This window comes from Hyperolius riggenbachi, chromosome 2, assembly GCF_040937935.1.
Source record: "Hyperolius riggenbachi isolate aHypRig1 chromosome 2, aHypRig1.pri, whole genome shotgun sequence".
Lineage (NCBI taxonomy): Eukaryota > Metazoa > Chordata > Amphibia > Anura > Hyperoliidae > Hyperolius > Hyperolius riggenbachi.
This window is the reverse complement of record NC_090647.1, coordinates 252,808,260-252,827,841: the sequence shown is the minus strand read 5'-3', so window position 1 is coordinate 252,827,841 and position 19,582 is coordinate 252,808,260. Positions and strand designations below refer to the sequence as shown.

General features: G+C 41.4%; 1 protein-coding gene across 6 annotated transcripts in view; it reads right to left on the bottom strand.

Annotated features, from left to right (window-relative positions):
* CAMKK1 (calcium/calmodulin dependent protein kinase kinase 1) overlaps positions 1-19,582 on the bottom strand; it is a 350,786-nt gene that overhangs the window by 134,994 nt on the left and 196,210 nt on the right. For all 6 annotated transcript variants that reach the window (XR_011026205.1, XM_068268513.1, XM_068268512.1 and 3 more), the window contains 2 exons: positions 18,167-18,188; positions 16,414-16,502 (listed from right to left, as the gene is read on the bottom strand). Coding sequence is in view for 5 of the 6 variants with exons in the window: in XM_068268513.1 (XP_068124614.1) it covers positions 16,414-16,502; positions 18,167-18,188 (111 nt within the window). In the remaining variant the exon portion in view is untranslated. The remainder of the gene's footprint in view (positions 1-16,413; positions 16,503-18,166; positions 18,189-19,582) is intronic.

Below are 19,582 nucleotides of genomic sequence, written 5' to 3'. Positions count from 1 at the left end.
ATATCTGTAGGTATTATGTTTATTTCTGGCATTCCACAGTTCCAGGTATTGTAATAAGGTATATATGGCTAAATTTTTCTAACTTTATATGGTATGTACTTTATAAATTTTCTACTATATAAAAGAGGCGGGTATACCGTAATGGGAGAAGACCCCTTTTTTATGTATAATATAACCTTCAACCCTGCGTGGTTTACTTGTTTGTGTGTCTCACTGGGTTAGGGTGGGTGGGAATTACAGGGATGTATGTATAATTATGTGGAAACTCAATAAAAAATCTCTTAAAAAAAAAAAAACAATCTCCTGGGAGAAAATTAAGAAGAAAAATTAATTGAATTAAAGTAATGAGGTAGTAATATGCAAAGAAAAGTAGACCCGTACTCATAAGTAATCAGATTTCAACTATTAGCTGAAAACAAAGATTCTGACACTTTGCTTTATTTTTGTAGAACTCCAGGTTCCAAAGATAAAGTCTCCAGGGGGTCTATAGTTATCTCACAAGACTGGATCTTGCATTACACAGTCTTCTGTTGTATCAAAGTTTTAACGTCACTACAGTATGTAGGGTTGTGCTCTGGCATTAGGCAAAGCCAAGAAAAGTTTGCAGGCAACAAAAGGAATTCTTGGAGGAAATATTTTAGTGAATAGGAGGTACAGCAAGTCCACACTATGTGGAAACTGTACTGCTCCAGCTCTGAGCTGGCCAGTTTGAACTCAGTCTTTAAGAGAATCTGTATATAAAAAAATGCCTCTGGGGGTACTCACCTCGGGAGGGGGAAGCTCTGAATCCTATCAAGTCCTCCTCGGTCCCACTGTGGTGTCGCTAGAGGTCCACGAATGGCGGCCATGTAAATATTTACCTTCCCTGCTTCAACGCAGACGCAGTTGCGGCTCGGAAATAGACGGAAATAGCCAAGACGCCTGCGCAAGTAGAGCGGACCCAACTGGGATTGGCTATTTCCGAGCCAAGAGCCGCAACAGCGCCCCCACTGGAGTCGGGGAAGGTAAATATTGCACAGCTTGACAAATTGTTGGTTGTGCATTGCGAGGGCCAGAGTGAGACCAACGTGGGACGAGGAGGACGGGGGAAGCCGCAAAAGGATCCAGAGGTTTCCCCCTCCCGAGGTAAGTACCCCCAAGGAGCACTTTATTTTTTTAGTACAGAGTCTCTTTAAGGTTTGTAGACACTTTAGATTTAACTCAACCAAGTGGGCCAGTTTGTGCAAAACCAGCTTGGGTGCATATTTAGTGTGTGTACAGCACACTGCATTATCTCGCCTGAACGTAGGTTGACAGTTTTGTTCTCTCACTTGTTCCTCCCCCTCTATTGTGCACCACACATCGCACAGCTGCTCTCCATAGTGATAGAACATGTCTAAACAGCCTCAACCAAGAACTGTTGTCCGATCCCGACCAGGACATCAGCTGTCTAACCAGTTTAGTTTTGAGTCATTGGTCATTTATAACGTAATGAATATAGTTGGTCAACGAGATGCAAATAATTATGACTTGCATGTAAATTTTATGCAAATTGTATGCCGTTAGCATTGGCTCAATCAAATGCATCCTGCAAATTTTATTTGGCCTAATTTCAAACGGCATACAATTTGCATTCAGCTTCCATACAAGCTGGTATTATCAGCATCTCATTGACTGCTCTGAGTAATAGATGACCTCAAGAAGAAGAAAAGTAAGTTGGTACCATTAGTATTCATAACATATAATAAGAGCTTAAAGTGACACTAAAGTGAAAAAACTCATGATATAATTAATTGTATGTGTAGTACGGATAACAAATAGAACATTAGTAGCAAATAAAAAATATATATTCTGATATACTGTATAGCTTTTTTTGTAACATTGCATCATTCTCTAATATTTGCAGTTAAACTACACTCTGCATTTTAACCACTTCAGGATCACAGGTTTTTTCCCTTAAAAACCAAAACAACTTTCACATTTCAGCGCTCCTCCCATTCATTCAGCGATAACTTTATTGTTACTTATCACACTGAAATGATCTATATATTGGTTTTTTCGCCACAAATTATGCTTTCTTTGGGTGGTAGTTTTTGCTCTGAATTATTTTTTTATATGCATTGTAAAGGGAATAATAAGGAAAAAAGAAAAAAAATTATTATTTCTCAGTTTTCAGCCATTATAGTTTTAAAATAAAATGTGCTTTGGTACATAAAACCCACACATCTTATTTGCCCATTTGTCCGGTTTATTACAACGTTTAAATTGTGTCCCTAGTACAATGTATAGTGATCATATTTTAACTGGAAATGAAGGAGCATTTTTCTATTTAGGGATTTTTAATACTTTTTCACTTATTACAAGAACTTTTTTTGAAAAAATATACTCATGACATCCGTATTACAAAAGTCCCTAAGGTAACTATTTATGTAAAAAAAAATAAATGATGTACTTTTTTAACAAGTGTTTTATTTCTGTAACTGTGGGGCAGGGATGGAAGGGGTTAAAAGTAATAAAATAAAATAAAAATAATAATAAACTTGCTATGGAAAACAGTTTAGTGGCATAAATAGGTGTATTTTACTTTTTGGCCACAAGATGGTGCTATTGAGACCGTGTTTCTATTAATAGAACACAGCCGAAGTGTCAGGTCTCAGAGCTTATGCCACGTTAACAAGCTCTCTGAAGACACTGGAACAGTGATCGGGATTGAGAATCAAAAGATTCTCACATCCTGATCACAGATGGAGGGGGCTGCGACGGTGGATCGGCGGAAAACAGCGCGGGGATCGTGAGCGCGACGGTAAGGCAGCAGTACGCATATCTACCCCCCTGATCCGCACGTGAAGTTTAAAGGGGCGTGGATATGCGTACCAAGGATCCTAAGGTGGTTAAACTATGAAACATAGCAGAACTAATAACCCCATGAACTTTCCTGCAGGAAAAACCTTAAAAAAACAAACAAACCAAGAAATGGTGAGAAACAGGTTGAGAGAAGTGCTTCAGAAACCAGCACTGTAGCTGACCAAGAGAAGGTCTTTTGCATAGATAACAAGTAAGTTTTTTTTTAACTCTTCCTGTACTGGAAACAATATGAGATTCATATATGTGATTCTTAGGTTTTATTTCTTAGATGTATTACATATGCAAATCATATCATAAGTTTATTTTAATTTCAGATTCCCTTTCACAATTCTGATACTTCACCCCTGCAATAGATACTCACATAGGAAGTTAGTGTGTATAACAGATGTGACTTTTATATTGTCCTTTTGTTATAGTTGTATTGTAAGCATTCAGTTCCCTCAATAATATCACCTAAAACACAACCGTAGTATTAGAGAAGCGAATATTTACTGCCCTCTCACCACGTCTCACACAGTGCATTCAATATAAATGACAGCAGTTTGACAGAAGTTCATCTTCTTGGCTTATGAGAATCCCAGCTCATATTTTCCAGTCAGAACTGAGCTCAGCTGTAAAGGAACTACAGAAATTGCAAAACCTATTGAAGTACTGAAGCTGAGCAAAGCAGCACATCTCCAAGCCTTCCTCCAAGCCAATTTGTTGAGCAAAGTATGTTCATCTTCAGCCTTTGGGTACATTAAACTAAGGGGATTTGACAGTAAATTCTGGAGGGCGATGAGGCAGATATTTTAGGCTAATACGAGCACACACATGCCTTTATGGAATATATTATTGGTGCCAATTAGGGATTGCTGTGCAGTTCCAAATATAGAGCGTAGTTTTAGGCACAAAGAAATAAAGGTAAGCCAAGCCTTTGCACTTTAACCTCTTAGGCTTACTAAAACTTAACTGTACAATTTACATGGTGATTTTAGAATCCAAAACACAAACTTAAAGGGGCACTACAGTGAAAAACTGTAAAATTTAAAATATCTGCAAACATATATAAATAAGAAGTACATTTTTTTCCAGAGTAAAAAGAGCCATAAATTACTTTTCTCCTATGTTGCTGTCACTTACAGTAGGTAGTAGAAATCGACCAGAAGTGATAGGTTTTGGACTAGTCCATCTCTTTATAGGGGATTCTCAGCAAGGCTTTTATTCTTTATAAAGATATTTCCTAAAAAGGATTTAAACAACCCTGCTCCCTACACAGTTTTTTGGCAGTTGGACAGAGCAACTGCCATTCACTAGGTGCTTTTGAAAATAAATATATCCCTGAGAATCCCCTATAAAGAGATGGACTAGTCCAAAACCTGTCACTTCTGTCAGATTTCTACTACCTACTGTAAGTGACAGCAACATAGGAGAAAAGTCATTTATGGCTCATTTTACTCTTGAAAAAATGTTCTTCTTATTTGTATATGTTTGCACATATTTTACATTTTACAGTTTTTCGCTGTAGTGCCTCTTTAACAATTTATTGTCTCTAAAATGTAATATACTGCTGAAAGCCACAAGGACTACAAATAAAGATGTGGATCAGTCGATTGCCAGAAAATAACATCTGTGTTGAAATAATGCTATTTTTTCAGAATACCATATTAATAGAAGTGGCAATCAGCTTAAATGATTGCTAGTGTTTGAAAAGCTGTGATTGTCACTTTTCTGTGGTGACCAATCACGAACACAGATGTTCATTTTATCCATAAAAGAGAGAACAGCATGCCATCACTTTATAAATTACCAGACCTTTACCACTTTCATAATCAAGGATGTAATAGGCTACAATGGAGAGGGGTGGAGAACAGCTGTAATTTTTTTTTTAACATTCTATTTGCCACTTTTGCTGCAGATCACAACGTTAAGAAGCAGTGGCATGAGGACAAATTTAAAGGTTATGGGTTGCATGTAGCCACTTTTTTCTACAGAAGTGTGATCTTCCTGACTGACAATCTGTGAAATGCATGGTGCTTTGGATTGACAGTTATGGTCGTAATAAATCTGATCATCCTTTTAGGAATATCGCATTGTGAAAGTGGCAATTTAAAAAGTGAGAGCAAAAATATTGTCATTTCGTTCAGTTCCAGTTTTTTTTCCAGCTCTCCAAGCTTTCAAAAGTAGACCCTTAAAGAGGAACTGCAGTGAAAATAATGTAGTAAAAAAAAGTGCTTCATTTTTACCATAACTATGTATAAATGATTTAGTCAGTGTTTGCTCATTGTAAAATCTTTCCTCTCCCCGATTTACATTCTGACATTTATTACATGGTGACATTTTTACTGTGGGCAGGATATGTAGCTGCTCCTAGCTGTTTTGGCTGTTAGAGACAGCTGTAAACAGCTAATTCCTGTCTGTGAACACTGTTACATTGTGGCAGTTTGCCCAGAGTACCGCGGTACTCAGAGCTTCTTGTGGGAGGGGCTTCAGCACAAAATCAGTCATACAGCACCCCCTGATGGTCTGTTTGTGAAAAGCATTCTATTTCTCATGTAAAAGGGGGTATCAGCTACTGTTTGGGATAAAGTTCAATTCTAGGTTGGAGTTTCTCTTCAAACATGGTAAATGGAGAAGAGGTTTTATTTTATTTTTTTTTATTATTATTTTTTTACAGAAAGCAATTACATTTTATCACAAAAGATAAAAAAAGATATTTTCAAACAATTGTAAAGATATCAAATCTCACACTGCAGTAACATTTTTGTCATGAATAGCTTCATGTAATTGTTTATAGAGGCCATTCTGAGAGCAAATACCATTACTTGAAGGACTTAGCAGTGTCATTTCGATTTCTGTTCTACTTTTAGATTTGGACTAGTGGAGATAACCGTACCTCAGTTGTTGAATGTGTTCCAGGTGAAGAAGCAAAGCAAATTTCATAACAATAGAAATGCAAGGACTGTGCACAAGAATAGTTGCTGTTATTCCCACTTAGTGGATATAGGGTAAAGACGTGGCTACATACTACATATTACGCAGAAATAAGTAAAGGGCAAAATAGATAATTTGCTTATTCAGGATTGATGTATCATGGGAAACCACAGTTGCTCACTTAGGCCTTGATTCATGAAATTGCAGTAATATTTTTGCACATACACAGTGCATGATAATATTACAAAGCGTGCGGTAATGTTCCCTTTGTGTAACTACCGCGGGAGACCCAGGTACTCCATTAGCATGGCCGCTACTATGGCAATGCGGGCAATGTTCTAGGAATAAATTGTTTGGGTACTGTATAAAGAATTTGAAGAGCACTTCTAAAATTCTTAACTTGCAGATATTAAAACAGTTCCCTGCCAGGGATCTGCCTATGACCTACCAGCAAGGCAAACAATTTGACCCCTGTATTTGCTAACAGATCATAGGCGGTGTGTAAATAAGCATGTCTCTACTATTTCAATTCCTACGGAATCTCAAAACCTGGCAGAAACCAGGGTGACCCAGAAAAAAGTTTATTGGCCTATGTCTGGAGAGTAGACCTTTGTACTTTCACTCTATTCCAGATCCATAATGAATGTGAAATGATAGGGTTCTTAAACATCTTGCTTTGGACTGGTGTGAGCCATAGCAGATTGTTAATAGAAATGGGGGAACATAATTCTGACTCAATGGGTTGCCATAGGGGCAGTTCCCTACCTTCAAGCCAAAGTGACAACTGAGCTTTCAGGGCAGCTTTAGAATACTTCCTAACATTGGGGACCCCCATACCTCCATCCTTCCAGAGTCTAAACCTAGGGCTCCAGTTTATCAGTGGCCTGAGTTTATCGCTATTTAACTCCAAAAGAGGCCTCTGCAAATGCTCCAGGGGCTGTGCGGGGACCTGGACTGGAAGTAGGGCTGCACGGTTTTTCGGTTTAAAACCAAAACCGCGGTTCGTGGCAAGACGATCTGCTGATCGTCAGTACCTTCGGTTTTTCGGTCCGCTGTCTGTAATACCTTGCGTCTGGCCCCGCTGTGCGCGGATTGGCCAGAAGCAGTGAATATGTATAAGTCTTAATGAGCGGGGGACGGATCCACTCGAGCGAGCGGCCGGGCACATACAGCATTACCAATCACTGGATAGCGATGGAATGACGGTAGCGGTAGGCGGAGCAGTATGCTCTGTGCAGCTCCGCCTACCGCTGCCGTCATTCCATCACTATCCAGTGATTGGTAAAGCTGTATGTGCCAAGCCACTCGTTCGAGTGGATCCGCCCCCCGCTCATTAAGACTTATACATATTCACTGCTTCTGGCCAATCCGCGCACAGCGGGGCCAGACGCAAGGTATTACAGACAGCGGACCGGGCAGTGCGACCGGGAGCCGCTCGCTCAGTGGATCCGCCCCCGCTCATTAAGACTTATACATATTCACTGCTTCTGGCAAATCCGCGCACAGCGGGGCCAGACGCAAGGTATTACAGACAGCGGACCGGGCAGTGCGGACCGGGAACCAACAATACCCCCCCCCCCCCAAGTGAAAAAAGCAGGTTTTGAAGAAAAAAAATCAGGGAAAAATCGAAATTGCAATTTGAGAGAAAAATCGCAATTTTGAGTTTTCCCTAAAATCATGCAGCTACCCTAAATACATACAGTAATTTAGGCAAAACAGTAATTTTAATTGTTGTAATATGACCAAGCCAGGAGATGGAATATCTCTTCCAGCATTCTAACAAGTGGTTGATATTGAGAGTATTTTGGGATAAGTGGCTTCAAACAGAGTTTGATAAGATTTTGTAATATATATACCCAGATAACGCAACTTAGTAAGTTCCCAAATAAACTCAAACAATGATTGGAGGGATGCAATTATGTCCAAGGGTAGGGAAACATTTAGGGCCTTAGATTTTGTGCTGTTAATTCGGGTGCCAGAGATGTATGTCCTCAAACTGGAGCATAACAGTCCCAGGTTTGGCAAAGAGCCAGATTAGAAATGGCCAAAACCACATCATCCACATATTAAAAATGTTTATGGTGGTAATTCACCTAGGAGAGGCCATTACTATCTTGGTGATTTATGATCATTATAATCACCATGGTCTCTTTTGCTAATTCAAATAATAATGTTGAGCGGGGACAACCAAGAGGTCTCACCAGGATATGCTAATAATATGTTACCTTTATAAATTACATGAAAGTATTAAAAAAACAAAAACAGAGTAAAGGTTGCGGGGTATGGCCGCAACAATAAATATATAGTACCACAATAAATGCATATGTTGTTATCTACCATCAAGGATATATGGGTAGTAATGACAATAATTGCTCCGAAGAGAATTACATCTTGACATTTATTGTCATTACTACCCATATATCCTTGATGGTAGATAACAACATATGCATTTATTGTGGTACTATATATTTATTTTTGCGGCCATACCCCACCCCCTTTACTCGAATATATATCTGTTATTTACTTTTGGTAGTGCTGACCTATAACCTATTGGTTGCCTCTTGCTGAGAGGGGACAACCTTGAAGAGTTCCTTTCCGTATGGCCATTAGATGAGATCTATGCCCATTGTACTGTACAAAGGCCCGTGGGCTATGATAAAGGGCTTTCACTCACCCTATGAAATTTGGACCAAACTCCCAAACCTGCAAAACCCTAAATAAATACTCCCAGGAGGCAGAATCGAAGACTGTGTGCAAAATTTTAGAGAGAATAGCATTGTTGGAGTAGCTGACTTGTGAGCGTGAGATATTAGGTGTAATATACATCTAATGTTGTGTCCAGCTTGACAACCAGGAAATAAATATCTTTCATTGAGTAAACAACTAATCATTAAGTTTTAGGTGCTTGGCTAAAATAACAAACATTGGCCAAAGTATCATGCCTAATTCATCAAACAGTAAAACTTGTAAACAATTCTCAGTCGATTTGATAAAATGGCCAAACAGGAAAACTTGTTTCTGTCATCCAATCTTTTTCAGCGACACTCCTGTGTTTTTTTTAAGCTCTGTCAAATGCAGATTTAAAGCTACTGCTGTTTCAAGGGACAGGATATTGATGCTGCAAATCAGAATGCAGGCGTACGTTAATCCTTGGCAGAACTAAGTCTGATAATTTTATTTTATTATCATCTTTGAATTAGGGTTTTGTCCTACAAACTCAGGTCCCATTTAAAAAAACAAAAAAACGCATGCTGCCATTTTATATACCGGTATGTATTAACCTAACTAAACGAGGACCAGATCTGGTTTTAATATCGCAATATGAAAATGTTACAAAGCGTAGGTACAAAACTGAGGACAAAAACAGTTTTACATACTTGCCAAAATCACATTCTTGTACAGTTTTAAGTGTACCTGTAAAGAAAAAAGTGCCCCTATGGGGTACTCATCTAGGTAGGGAAAGCCTCTGGATCCAAAAGAGGCTTCCCCTGTCCTCCCGATTCCCTCCATTCCAGCACAGGGACTCCCGAAAAAGAGCTTGTCAGTGCATGTCAGCAGCTCACGCAGGCACAATAACTCTGTCCCGCTCGGCTTACTTCCAGCTGGGCTGGATTGGATCCATGCCACTGAGCAGGCATGAGCCATCTGCACCTGTGCAGTAGCACAGACCCGATCGAGCTTGGCTATTTCCACTGGAGCCTGAGCGGGATGGAGCTGGTGCACATGCGCTGGGAGGCCACACTTCGGGGGTCCCAGTGCAGGATTGAAAAAGTGGAGGAGGACAGGGGAAGCCTCGTTGGGATCCTTCGGGTTCCCCCTTCCAAGGCGAGAACCCCCTAGGGGCCATTTTTCTTTTTACAGATTAGATTTAAAACCGGGCAGTGTGTTTAGACTAAAATCTAGGGATGTTTTGCTAGGCTCAAGTTGATGTTTCGTTGGCAGGTTACAGAGGTCTCCTTTGTGATAACTTTATTAAAAAATGCATGTTAGTTCTGAACATAAAAAAATCTCGCATTAAACCCCGAAGCACTTCGCAAGTCATTTCCTACACCACTAAAATCTTTACACTTTGATTTCCTGAAAAAGTATGCAGAAATGCAGAAGAAAGAGCTATCTGGTTGTTGTTGATTTCACCTCTATTTTTATTGGTGTAGCCAATGCAGGCATGGACCAGGGTTTAGAAGATACAACGGGAATTGTGAACATTTTCATAAAAACATACAGAAAAATAGCTTGCAAACCTTAGAACATTAACATGAAATAGGGTTTATCTCCATCTGCTAAACATTATTGCCTTTACACCGCATAAGCGGATTTCAGGTAGAATGAAGCCACAGGGACTGCCAGCACTTCTAATCAGGTGAAAGGTTTTCTTTTGTCAGTGGAACCAATATCCTATTTAATTCCTGGCTATCATTCTGCTATTCAATTTCCTAATTTACAACAGTGCTCTCTGATTTTTTCCTGTCTGCAATGTGATTTATTCTCTGCAGCCAGGAAACATAATCCAAACTGATGGAAGCAGTGGAAATTGTTTATTTTAAATGTTTCCTTAATCCCAACCTGGAACTGATTTAACAGTACATCTCGGCTGTCTGACACAGCACTGGAGAGTAAACCACAGGCTTTGCAAATACAATGCATGAACAGAAAGTGTCACAAAAGAAAACATGAAAGAACACTTGTGTTTTATTTATCCTGTGGAATTATGTAGCAAATACCCCTTCTATATAAGAGAAACTTATCTAATAATCTATCACCACAGGGTCAGAAATGCATGGCGTAAAGCCCATCTCCATACACAGACCTGAAAACACCATCGAATAGTTTTGTATTTAGAGTGCTAAAATGTCAACTTTGTTTGTGAATAACGTTTTCTAGATATAAAAATCAGGTCTCTAAATTTTGATTACATGCCTAGAAGCTGCTGTGGACTTTCAGGGTTTGTGGGTGTGGCTCATCCTAGTGTCTTGGTTGCATAATTTCCTCTGCTCAGACTGCAAAGGGGACAGGCACAGCCTGAGAAATGTTGCAGTCTACAGCACATTTAATCAGTGATGGAGGAAGTCGCCAGTGTCGGAGTAGAAATTCTGCTAATCACTAATGGAATGGAGAGAGGGTACCAAAAATAAATATTTTCTTAGGGTTAAAGGACAATTGTGCCAAAGAGCAGTAGGGCGGTGTGGAAAGAAGATTACCACTGACTGGCAGGGGTGGGGTGGGGTGGAGAAAGGTGTCACTGTCCTGCAGGAATCAAGGGAGAAGCAGAAGTTTGTTACCTACTAGCATGTGTGAGGAAAGAAGAGGCACGCTGACCAGCAGGTGGAAGGGTGTAGGGAGCAGATGACCAGCAGAAGGGGTGAAGGGGTGATGGGGAAGGTTGCCACTGACCAGCAGATAAAGGGTACCAGGGTGAGGTGGAGAACAGGAGTGCTACTGACCAGCAGAGAGGAGGAGTGAGAAGAGTGCAACTTAACAACTGGAGAGGGTCTTTACAGACAAAAAAAAAACACCTTCCAAATGTGACAGAACGAATCAAAAGGTTTCCTATATTTAAAAAATGCTCAAAATTCATATCTGCAATAACTGATATTAGTATGTATAGCCCGGGAGAACTTGGACATCTTTAGAGTCTCTAAAGACAAGACAACCTTAGCAGAATGTTTCCGTTTTACAATCTCCCTCTAGCTCCTTAGGATTCTCATTTTTACTCCTTTGATCACTAGAAAGAAAGCATCGGGTTTTTAGATGCTCACATCATCACGAATGCCACCGATGCGATTACACAATAGCATAACTACCCTCTGTACATTCAAGTGGGTGCTACAAAAAAGACCTCAGCTCAATCCATCTTTGGGGCATGACTTTGCCATTGTAAGGACCGTAAGTGGAACATATGTTATTTTATATTGTAAAATGCCAATTTGCAGGATCATAGCACTCATTTTTGAAAAGTTTTCACATCACTGACAAATTTTGGTTAAAGGGGAACTTCATCCTAAACAAACATACTGTCATCAAGTTACATTAGTTATGTTAATTAGAATAGATAGGTAATATAATCTCTTACCCACCCTATTTTAAAAGAACAGGCAAATGTTTGTGATTTCATGGGGCAGCCATCTTTGTCATGGGGGCAGCCATCTTTTTGGTTGAAAGGAGGTGACGGAGCAGGAGACACAGTTCCAACTGTCCTGTGTCCTGATTACCCCTCCCAGCTGCACACACTAGGCTTCAAATGTCAAATTCAAAATGTAAAAAAAAAAAATTGCACCAAAACAGCAGAACGAGAACAACAAAATCAGAAATCCCATTATGCTTTGCACAGCATCAGGGGAAAAAAGCCCGGGCAGTTTGCTTCTGTGCAGCTAAAAATTAGGCATGTATAAGAGAAAAAGTTCTGATGCTGTGAAACTGTTAAAGAAAGACCAGGCCTTTTCAGTGCTGCTGGGTCGATTTTTAGTCCGGAGGTTCACTTTAACAAACAAAAGTGTGTCATTTTAAAGAGCTGAACTCTGGATGAGAATTAACTTTTTTTCTGCACAAGTCATAAAAACTCAAACAATCCAAATGTGTACGATACATCACCGATTGACAAGTCCTCATCATACAGAACTGTAAAGCTGTGGTCTGCAAATTGCCAGCATGGAGACTTTGAGATTCCTGAAATCAGGGGCGTAGCAATAGGGGGTGCAGAGGTAGCGACCGCATCGGGGCCCTTGGGCCAGAGGGGCCCGTAGGGCCCTCCCTGAACTTCAGCATTATCTCTCTATTGGTCCTGTGCTCATAATAATCAGTTCTATAGATACTTCGAATAGTGGTAATCATTAAGAAACTGTTCCCCATCCCCTTATTGCACCTCTGACACTGTAGTTGCCATTGGCAGGTTTTGGCGCGCCATATCATTTGTTATGTACAGAGTGCTTGGGGGGCCCCATTTAAAACTTGCATCGGGGCCCACAGCTCCTAAGCTACGCCACTGCCTGAAATTGTTGATCATGTTCATGTCATGACTTTAGCAGATCAGCGAATCTCTGCTAAAACAATTGCTGATACACTAGGGATATACAGGGAGTGTGCTGGGCTTATAATCCATGAGCAGCAAGGTATGCAGAAACTGTTAGCTAAGGGAGTGCCAAAATCTTTGAATTGCAATGAGTAACAAAACTGACTGGGCACCTCCAAGTTGATTTTTACAGCATTCTGAGCGATCTAATGATAATTTTTGGGAAGTTTAGATTGACTCATCTATGTTGATGAAACACAATTACGGCCTGGGGATCAAACAACAGTCTTTACAATGGCAATACTTTGGTTCTCCATGGCTGAAGAAAGGCCCAGAACTGTACAGGAAAAGCTGTGGCTATGTTTTTTTTTTTTTTTGTTTGTAAAGGAAGGTTTAGTGATCTATGGTTATCTTCAGATGGGCTTCCCCCCATCTGTCAGTGTGGTGGGTTGTTGTTATCCAGCAGACTCACTCCGAGCTGTGCATAAAGAGTGGGTCCATAAGTTGGGGAAGGATAAACAGGCACACAAATAGACACAGAGCTAGCAGAGGGTTGTGGTAAAAGTGTTCATGACCTACAGCAGCAGATGCTTTGGGCATACTTATATGCATGCTCTGTGGTGCTAGTGTCTGCTCTTGCCATCTGTCCCAGTGAACATGGCGGCAACACAGTCATAGCATTTAGAAAGTTGTGTGGATGGCTAGATAGAGTGAAACAATGACCTTCAAATACTGTCTAACACTACGTTATGGCTAGTTTTCATAGACTACACCTAGTTTTCTTTATGTCTGATATAATTATCCAGCTATTTCTGTTCTCTTTTGTCATCTCCTACATTCATACAGTGCTTGTTTGCTGGCTGAGCTTCTCTCCTTAAGCCAGCTATTCATTTGGTGCGATATCTTGGCAGATGTGGGGGGAAAAGAATGAGTCAGGGAAGGATGTTTTCTGTGGAAGTGGTACACTAGGGAAACTGTTTTGTAGTTGGCACTTGTTTATAATCCACCACAAAAAACTGGAAGGAACTCAAAGTGCCTTCGAGCCAAAATGTATCAATCACAATAGAGCAATGATGCATTATAGATTCATGCATACGTTAAAATATTACTATCTAGCTATACAAATTGCATCGTGAAAAAAAAAGTGAAAGTAATATTAACCACTTCAGTACCAGCAGTCTCTGGCTACATGGTCCGTCGCTCTCGCCATTTGCGCCACTCACCCGTCACTATTATAACAGAGCTCCGTGAGTCGGTCATTAGCAGATTTCCCAGTTATAACACTTCACATATCTATAAACACCAGTGGCATAGCTATAGGGGATTCAGAGGTTGCGACCGCACCAGGGCCCTTGGGCCAGAGGGGCCCTCCCTCAATGGCAGTATTAACGCTCTATTGGTCCTGTGCTGGTAATGATCACTTCTACAGATGCTTTTAATAGTAGTGATCATTAACACACTGTTCCCCATCCCCTTCTGAGGGGGGCCCAATGTAACACTTGCACAGGGGCCCAAAGCTCCTTAGGTACGCCACTGATTTACACACTGATAAAACAAGTTAAAATCAAAATATATTAAGTATGTGTTGACTCCTATAAAAATAAAATAAAAGATTGCGCCAACCTTGTTCCACATACATCACTGAAATAGCTCTATATACCCTGAATATGCTGGCTTCTCTTGGAGCCAATAACCAACATGCACAGCATACCTCTGATTATGCAAATTCTCCACCAATTTAATATGAACAAATGGTGCATCACTAGGACCATATGCAGTGACAAATTTCCTTGGTGGAGAGGGCTGAGGCTAAAGGGCCACGTGACCACTAAGACACCCCTTTGTCATAGTTAGTGAGTGTAATGATCCTTCCTGGGATGGCTAGGGAGTGACAATGCAAAAAACAGGAATAATGGCACCCTGGTAAGAAGGGAGCCACTATAGGTGGCAAGCATATAAGCCGTGATTAGCACCTACATTTCCCTGTAATGACGCTAATCATGGCTTTGTGGCAGAGGATGTTTAACCTCCTTGGTGGTAATCATGAGTTCTGCTCAGGGTAGAAAAAACAAGCCAGGAGTGGTTATCCCGAGCTGAACTCGTGGTAGCCACCGGGAGGTCTATGCAGAGCAATGCACGCAGCAGGCGTTTTAACTGACCACCCGGGGGATCATGACGTCGGCCGCCATTCTTCTTCCTCTTCTCTGAGGCTCTGCTTCCCCCTGGTGAGATCGCTGTCTGTCATCATGACGACAGCCGGCAATCTCACCATAGGGTTACACCGCCACCCGGAGGACAGAGGGAAAACTGTAGCGCTGGCTCCCAGGGAGGTGAGAGTGCCGGGCTGCTGCAGAACTTCCTAACAACATGATTTTTTCCAGGTATTAGGATCTAAAAGCATGCAAAAAAAATTGCACCGCTTTTAGATCCTAAAATCCAGAAAGAATCATAATGCCAAGGGGGTTAATAGTTAGGCACCACCGGGGAGGACGTTAAAGTGAACCTCCGGACTAAAAATCGACTCAGCAGCACTGAAAAGGCCTGGTGTTTCTTTAACAGTTTCACAGCATCAGAACTTTGTTTCTCTTATCCAAGCCTCATTTTTAGCTGCACAGAAGAAAACTGCCCGGGCTTTTTTCCCTGATGCTGTGCAAAGCATGATGGGATTTCTGATGTTGCTCTCGTTCTGCTGTTTTGGTGCAAATTTTTTTTTTTTTTACATTTTGAATTTGACATTTGAAGCCTAGCGTGTGCTGCTGGGAGGGGTTATCAGGACACAGGACAGTTGTAACTGTGTCTCCTGCTCCTTGTCACCTCCTTTCAACCAAAAAGATGGCTGCCCCCATGACAAAGATGGCAGCCCCCATGAATCACAAACATTTGCCTGTTCTTTTAAAACAGGGTGGGTAAAAAATGATATTACCTATCTATTCTAATTAACATAACTAATGTAACTTAATGACAGTATGTTTGTTTAGGCTGAAGTTCCCCTTTAAGGATTAGGCACCTGGGGGAAGTTGGGGGGGGGGGGGAATCAAGGGTTAGGCATTGGATTAATGGTTGGGCATCAGTAGAGGGAGGGTTGAGGGTTAGGTATCAGTAGAGAAAGAGGGTTGAGGGTTGGACATCGGTAGAGGTAGGGTTCTATGTAAGAGTAGGGTTTGGTTAGGTCATAGTAAAATATCAGTAAAGGTTACCCATCAGAATTAAGTAGTAGAATATCGGTAATTTTACAGATATTCTACCATTGACAATATCTGGACCCCATTGACAAGTCTATGGTACAGTTCTGCACAACTGTATCTATAAATACACACTTTATATAATTCCACAATAACATCCTTCTTTCACACAAGGCGTAAAAGTAGGTTTGTAAACTAGAAACATAGAGAAAAGCAAAAAAGTTAAAACAGGTCAGTTCATGTACTAGATCATATTTACATGTCTAATCTAAATAGTTTGTCAGAATTTGCCATGTAGCATCAGCATGGCATAACTACTGACATATATCTTTTCTGAAGTGACCATCAAGTATATTTAAAAATAGAACTAATAAATTATGAATAATTAATAAACACTTCTCTCATCAGCAAAGTGCTAAAAGCAAAATGCATAGAAACTAGTATGCCACAGAAGACATTTCTACTCACGGTATTCTATACCCAGTACAATGTCCCTGAAGTAAATCCGAGCTTGTTCTTCTGAAAAAGGATGGTCAGACGGTACTTCCATAATGGGCCTGAGAGGGTATAAACCACTAATTAGCAATGAAATATTCACTATTCAATGCACACTGAAAACAGAGCTATAGCCAAGTCTTAAGTTACAGATCACACTTTACACAAGTAAAAGGTCCAGTCAGGGCCTTAAAGTGAACCTGAATTAAGCTTCTGCAATACAAACTGAGCATATGATAATTAACTATAACCCTAATAATAAACTATGTAATCAGAGGTTATTACATGGCTACATTTTCCATTGTTTGGAGAATATCTAAGTGGAAAGTTCAAGGAGTCATTTCTTCTGTTGGTTGCTGTTTAGAATGAAGTCCTTATAGGACAAGCGAGGTGGTAAATTAAAACTATCTTTACTTACCTGGAGTTTCTTCCAGCTCCTACAAGTCACTTGTGTACCTCGCTGCAGCTCCAGTTTTTCCAGTTTCCCGCTGGCAGTCTTTGAAGATCGCGACCCCCGATGGATTGGTGTCTTCTGTGCATAAGCGGCGTGCGCCTGCGCCGTGTGCGACTCCACCCGTGTCATCAGGAGCATACTGCACCTGTGCAGTACTACTGTGAAGAAGCAGTATGCTCCCGATGACACGGGCAAGTTTACACGTGATGTGGGGTGCACACCCACACAAATGCGTAGAAGATGCCATCTCATTGGGGGTCAGTGATCTTCAGAAGCTGCCAGCGGGAGACGGGGAAAGACCGGACCTGTGGCGAGGTACACACCTGACTTGTAGGAGCTGGAAGAAGCCCCAGGTAAGTAAAGATAGTTATGTTGTGTTGCCTCGCTTGTCCTTTAAGCTGAACATAAAAATATGAGACTCAGTTCTATGTTACACTTATCTTTAGTAAAACACATACAATTAATCATCTTGTAAGCTTATTTTCACTTCAGGTTTGCTTTAACACCGCTCAGGCCCCGCTGGGCCGATTTGCATATTTTTTTTTTTGCTGCACGAAGCTAGCACTTTGCTAGCTGCGTGCAGTGCCCGATTGCCGCCGCTACCCGCCGATCCGCCGCTATACGCGTCGCCGCATCCGCCCCCCCCCCCAGACCCCGTGCGCTGCCTGGACAATCAGTGCCAGGCAGCGCTGTGGGGTGGATCGGAGTCCCCTTTGACGTCACGACGGCGATGACGTCGGTGACATCATCCCGCCCCGTCGCCATGGCGACGGGGGAAGCCCTCCAGGAGATCCCATTCTTTGAACGGGATCTCCTGATCTCCGATCGCCGCCGGCGATCGGAGGGGCTGGGGGGATGCCGCTGAGCGTTTTTTTAAACATATTTGCTGCCCCCTGGCGGATTTTGACAAACCGCCAGGAGGGTTAAATAACGGCTTCTGCAATAAAGCAACACAATAAGAGAACATCCACTTTCAGCTATAAATTTAGGAAACTTAATGAGAAATAACAAAAAAAACACTGTTCTATGTTTGATTTTACTGCTGTTTTATAAATAGTTCTAATACTGAAACTTGTGTAACATCCAATGATGGCAAGAACTTATAATGATGCGATATTCTTCTTCCCTTGCAAATGAAATAATAGCAATCTGCAGAAGAGTTATTGGTTATGAAAGTAGCAGTTCAGCATATAGAATAAAGTTATTAAGCACTTGTGTAAAAGATTCAAGCACATGGCAACACATCAACGACAATGTCCATCTCTTACCTACCCTTTGCGTAGAAGGTCAAAAACTGGGGGGAAAAAAAAATAAATCATGTCATATAGTATACACAAGGGATATAAATGTGAGATATACATTTAAGGGTGGCCACTAATAATCCAATCTTTTTCATCCAATCTTACCAAATCTATGTGGAAGAAGAGTAAACTGAGTGGATATATTAAATAGATACTATAGGCAGTCCCTTATATTACATAGAAATGGTAAGATTGGATGAAAAGGATTGGATCGTTAGTGGCCACCCTAAGACTTTTAAAATGTAAATTACTAACAAGAACAGGCAAACACTACACAAGTCTGTTTCATGTTGAAAGATTAGATTGCAGTATGCTTTTGTTAAAACATTTTTTAAGTATTAATTGATCTAGTGAATGTTTTATCAGATGGGTGTAAGGCACATGGTTATCAGTGTCACATCTATTCGTCTCTAACCATGTTGCAGAGACAAATCATTTACAACATTGTCTCTTTAAAGGGATACTGTAGGGGGGTCGGGGGAAAATGAGCTGAACTTACCCGGGGCTTCTAATGGTCCCCTGCAGACATCCTGTGCCCGCGCAGCCGCTCCCCAATGCTCCGGCCCCGCCTCCGGTTCACTTCTGGAATTTCTGACTTTAAAGTCAGAAAACCACTGCGCCTGCGTTGCCGTGTCCTCGATCCCGCTGATGTCATCAAGAGCGTACTGCGCAGGCCCAGTATGGTCTGTGTCTGCGCAGTACACTCCTGGTGACATCAGCGGGAGCGAGGACACGGCAACGCAGGCGCAGTGGTTTTCTGACTTTAAAGTCAGAAATTCCAGAAGTGAACCGGAGGCGGGGCCGGAGCATCGGTAAGTGGCTGCGCCAACACAGGATGTCTGCGGGGGACCATTAGAAGCACTGGGTAAGTTCAGCTCATTTTCCCCCGACCCCCCTACAGTATCCCTTTAATTTGGTGTAGTCAGTCAGTTTCTATACTAGGTAGATAAGAGGTCTGATAGTGTTAAACGCTAGTCAGAGAGCGAGCTGCGAGTCTCTTTTTTTTCTCCTTTCACAGGTGTTGCTTCCTGTATGGACAGTGCTGAGTAGACAGAAGGGAGAGAGTGCGCACACACTGATTGGAGTTGTGGGCTAGCCCAATAGCAGAGGTCTCACCTGATTGTGGACGCTGGGGGAACCCTTATGAGTTTTTCAGCTGTTTGCATTTGTGTCCCTCTTTTTTCCAGGTACTTAGCTTGCAATGGAATCCACAAGGTCCTTTCGGATGCACCATGTCGGAGCAGGCGGATGTCGTGGAGACACGTTGTGTGCGTATGAGAAAATGCACTGCAAGGGGAAGGGGTGAAGCTATTTAGGTGTGGGGATGTGATTAGATTAGATAGAACTGGAGTGTCATCCAGGATGTGGGATGGTAATTTATTGAGTG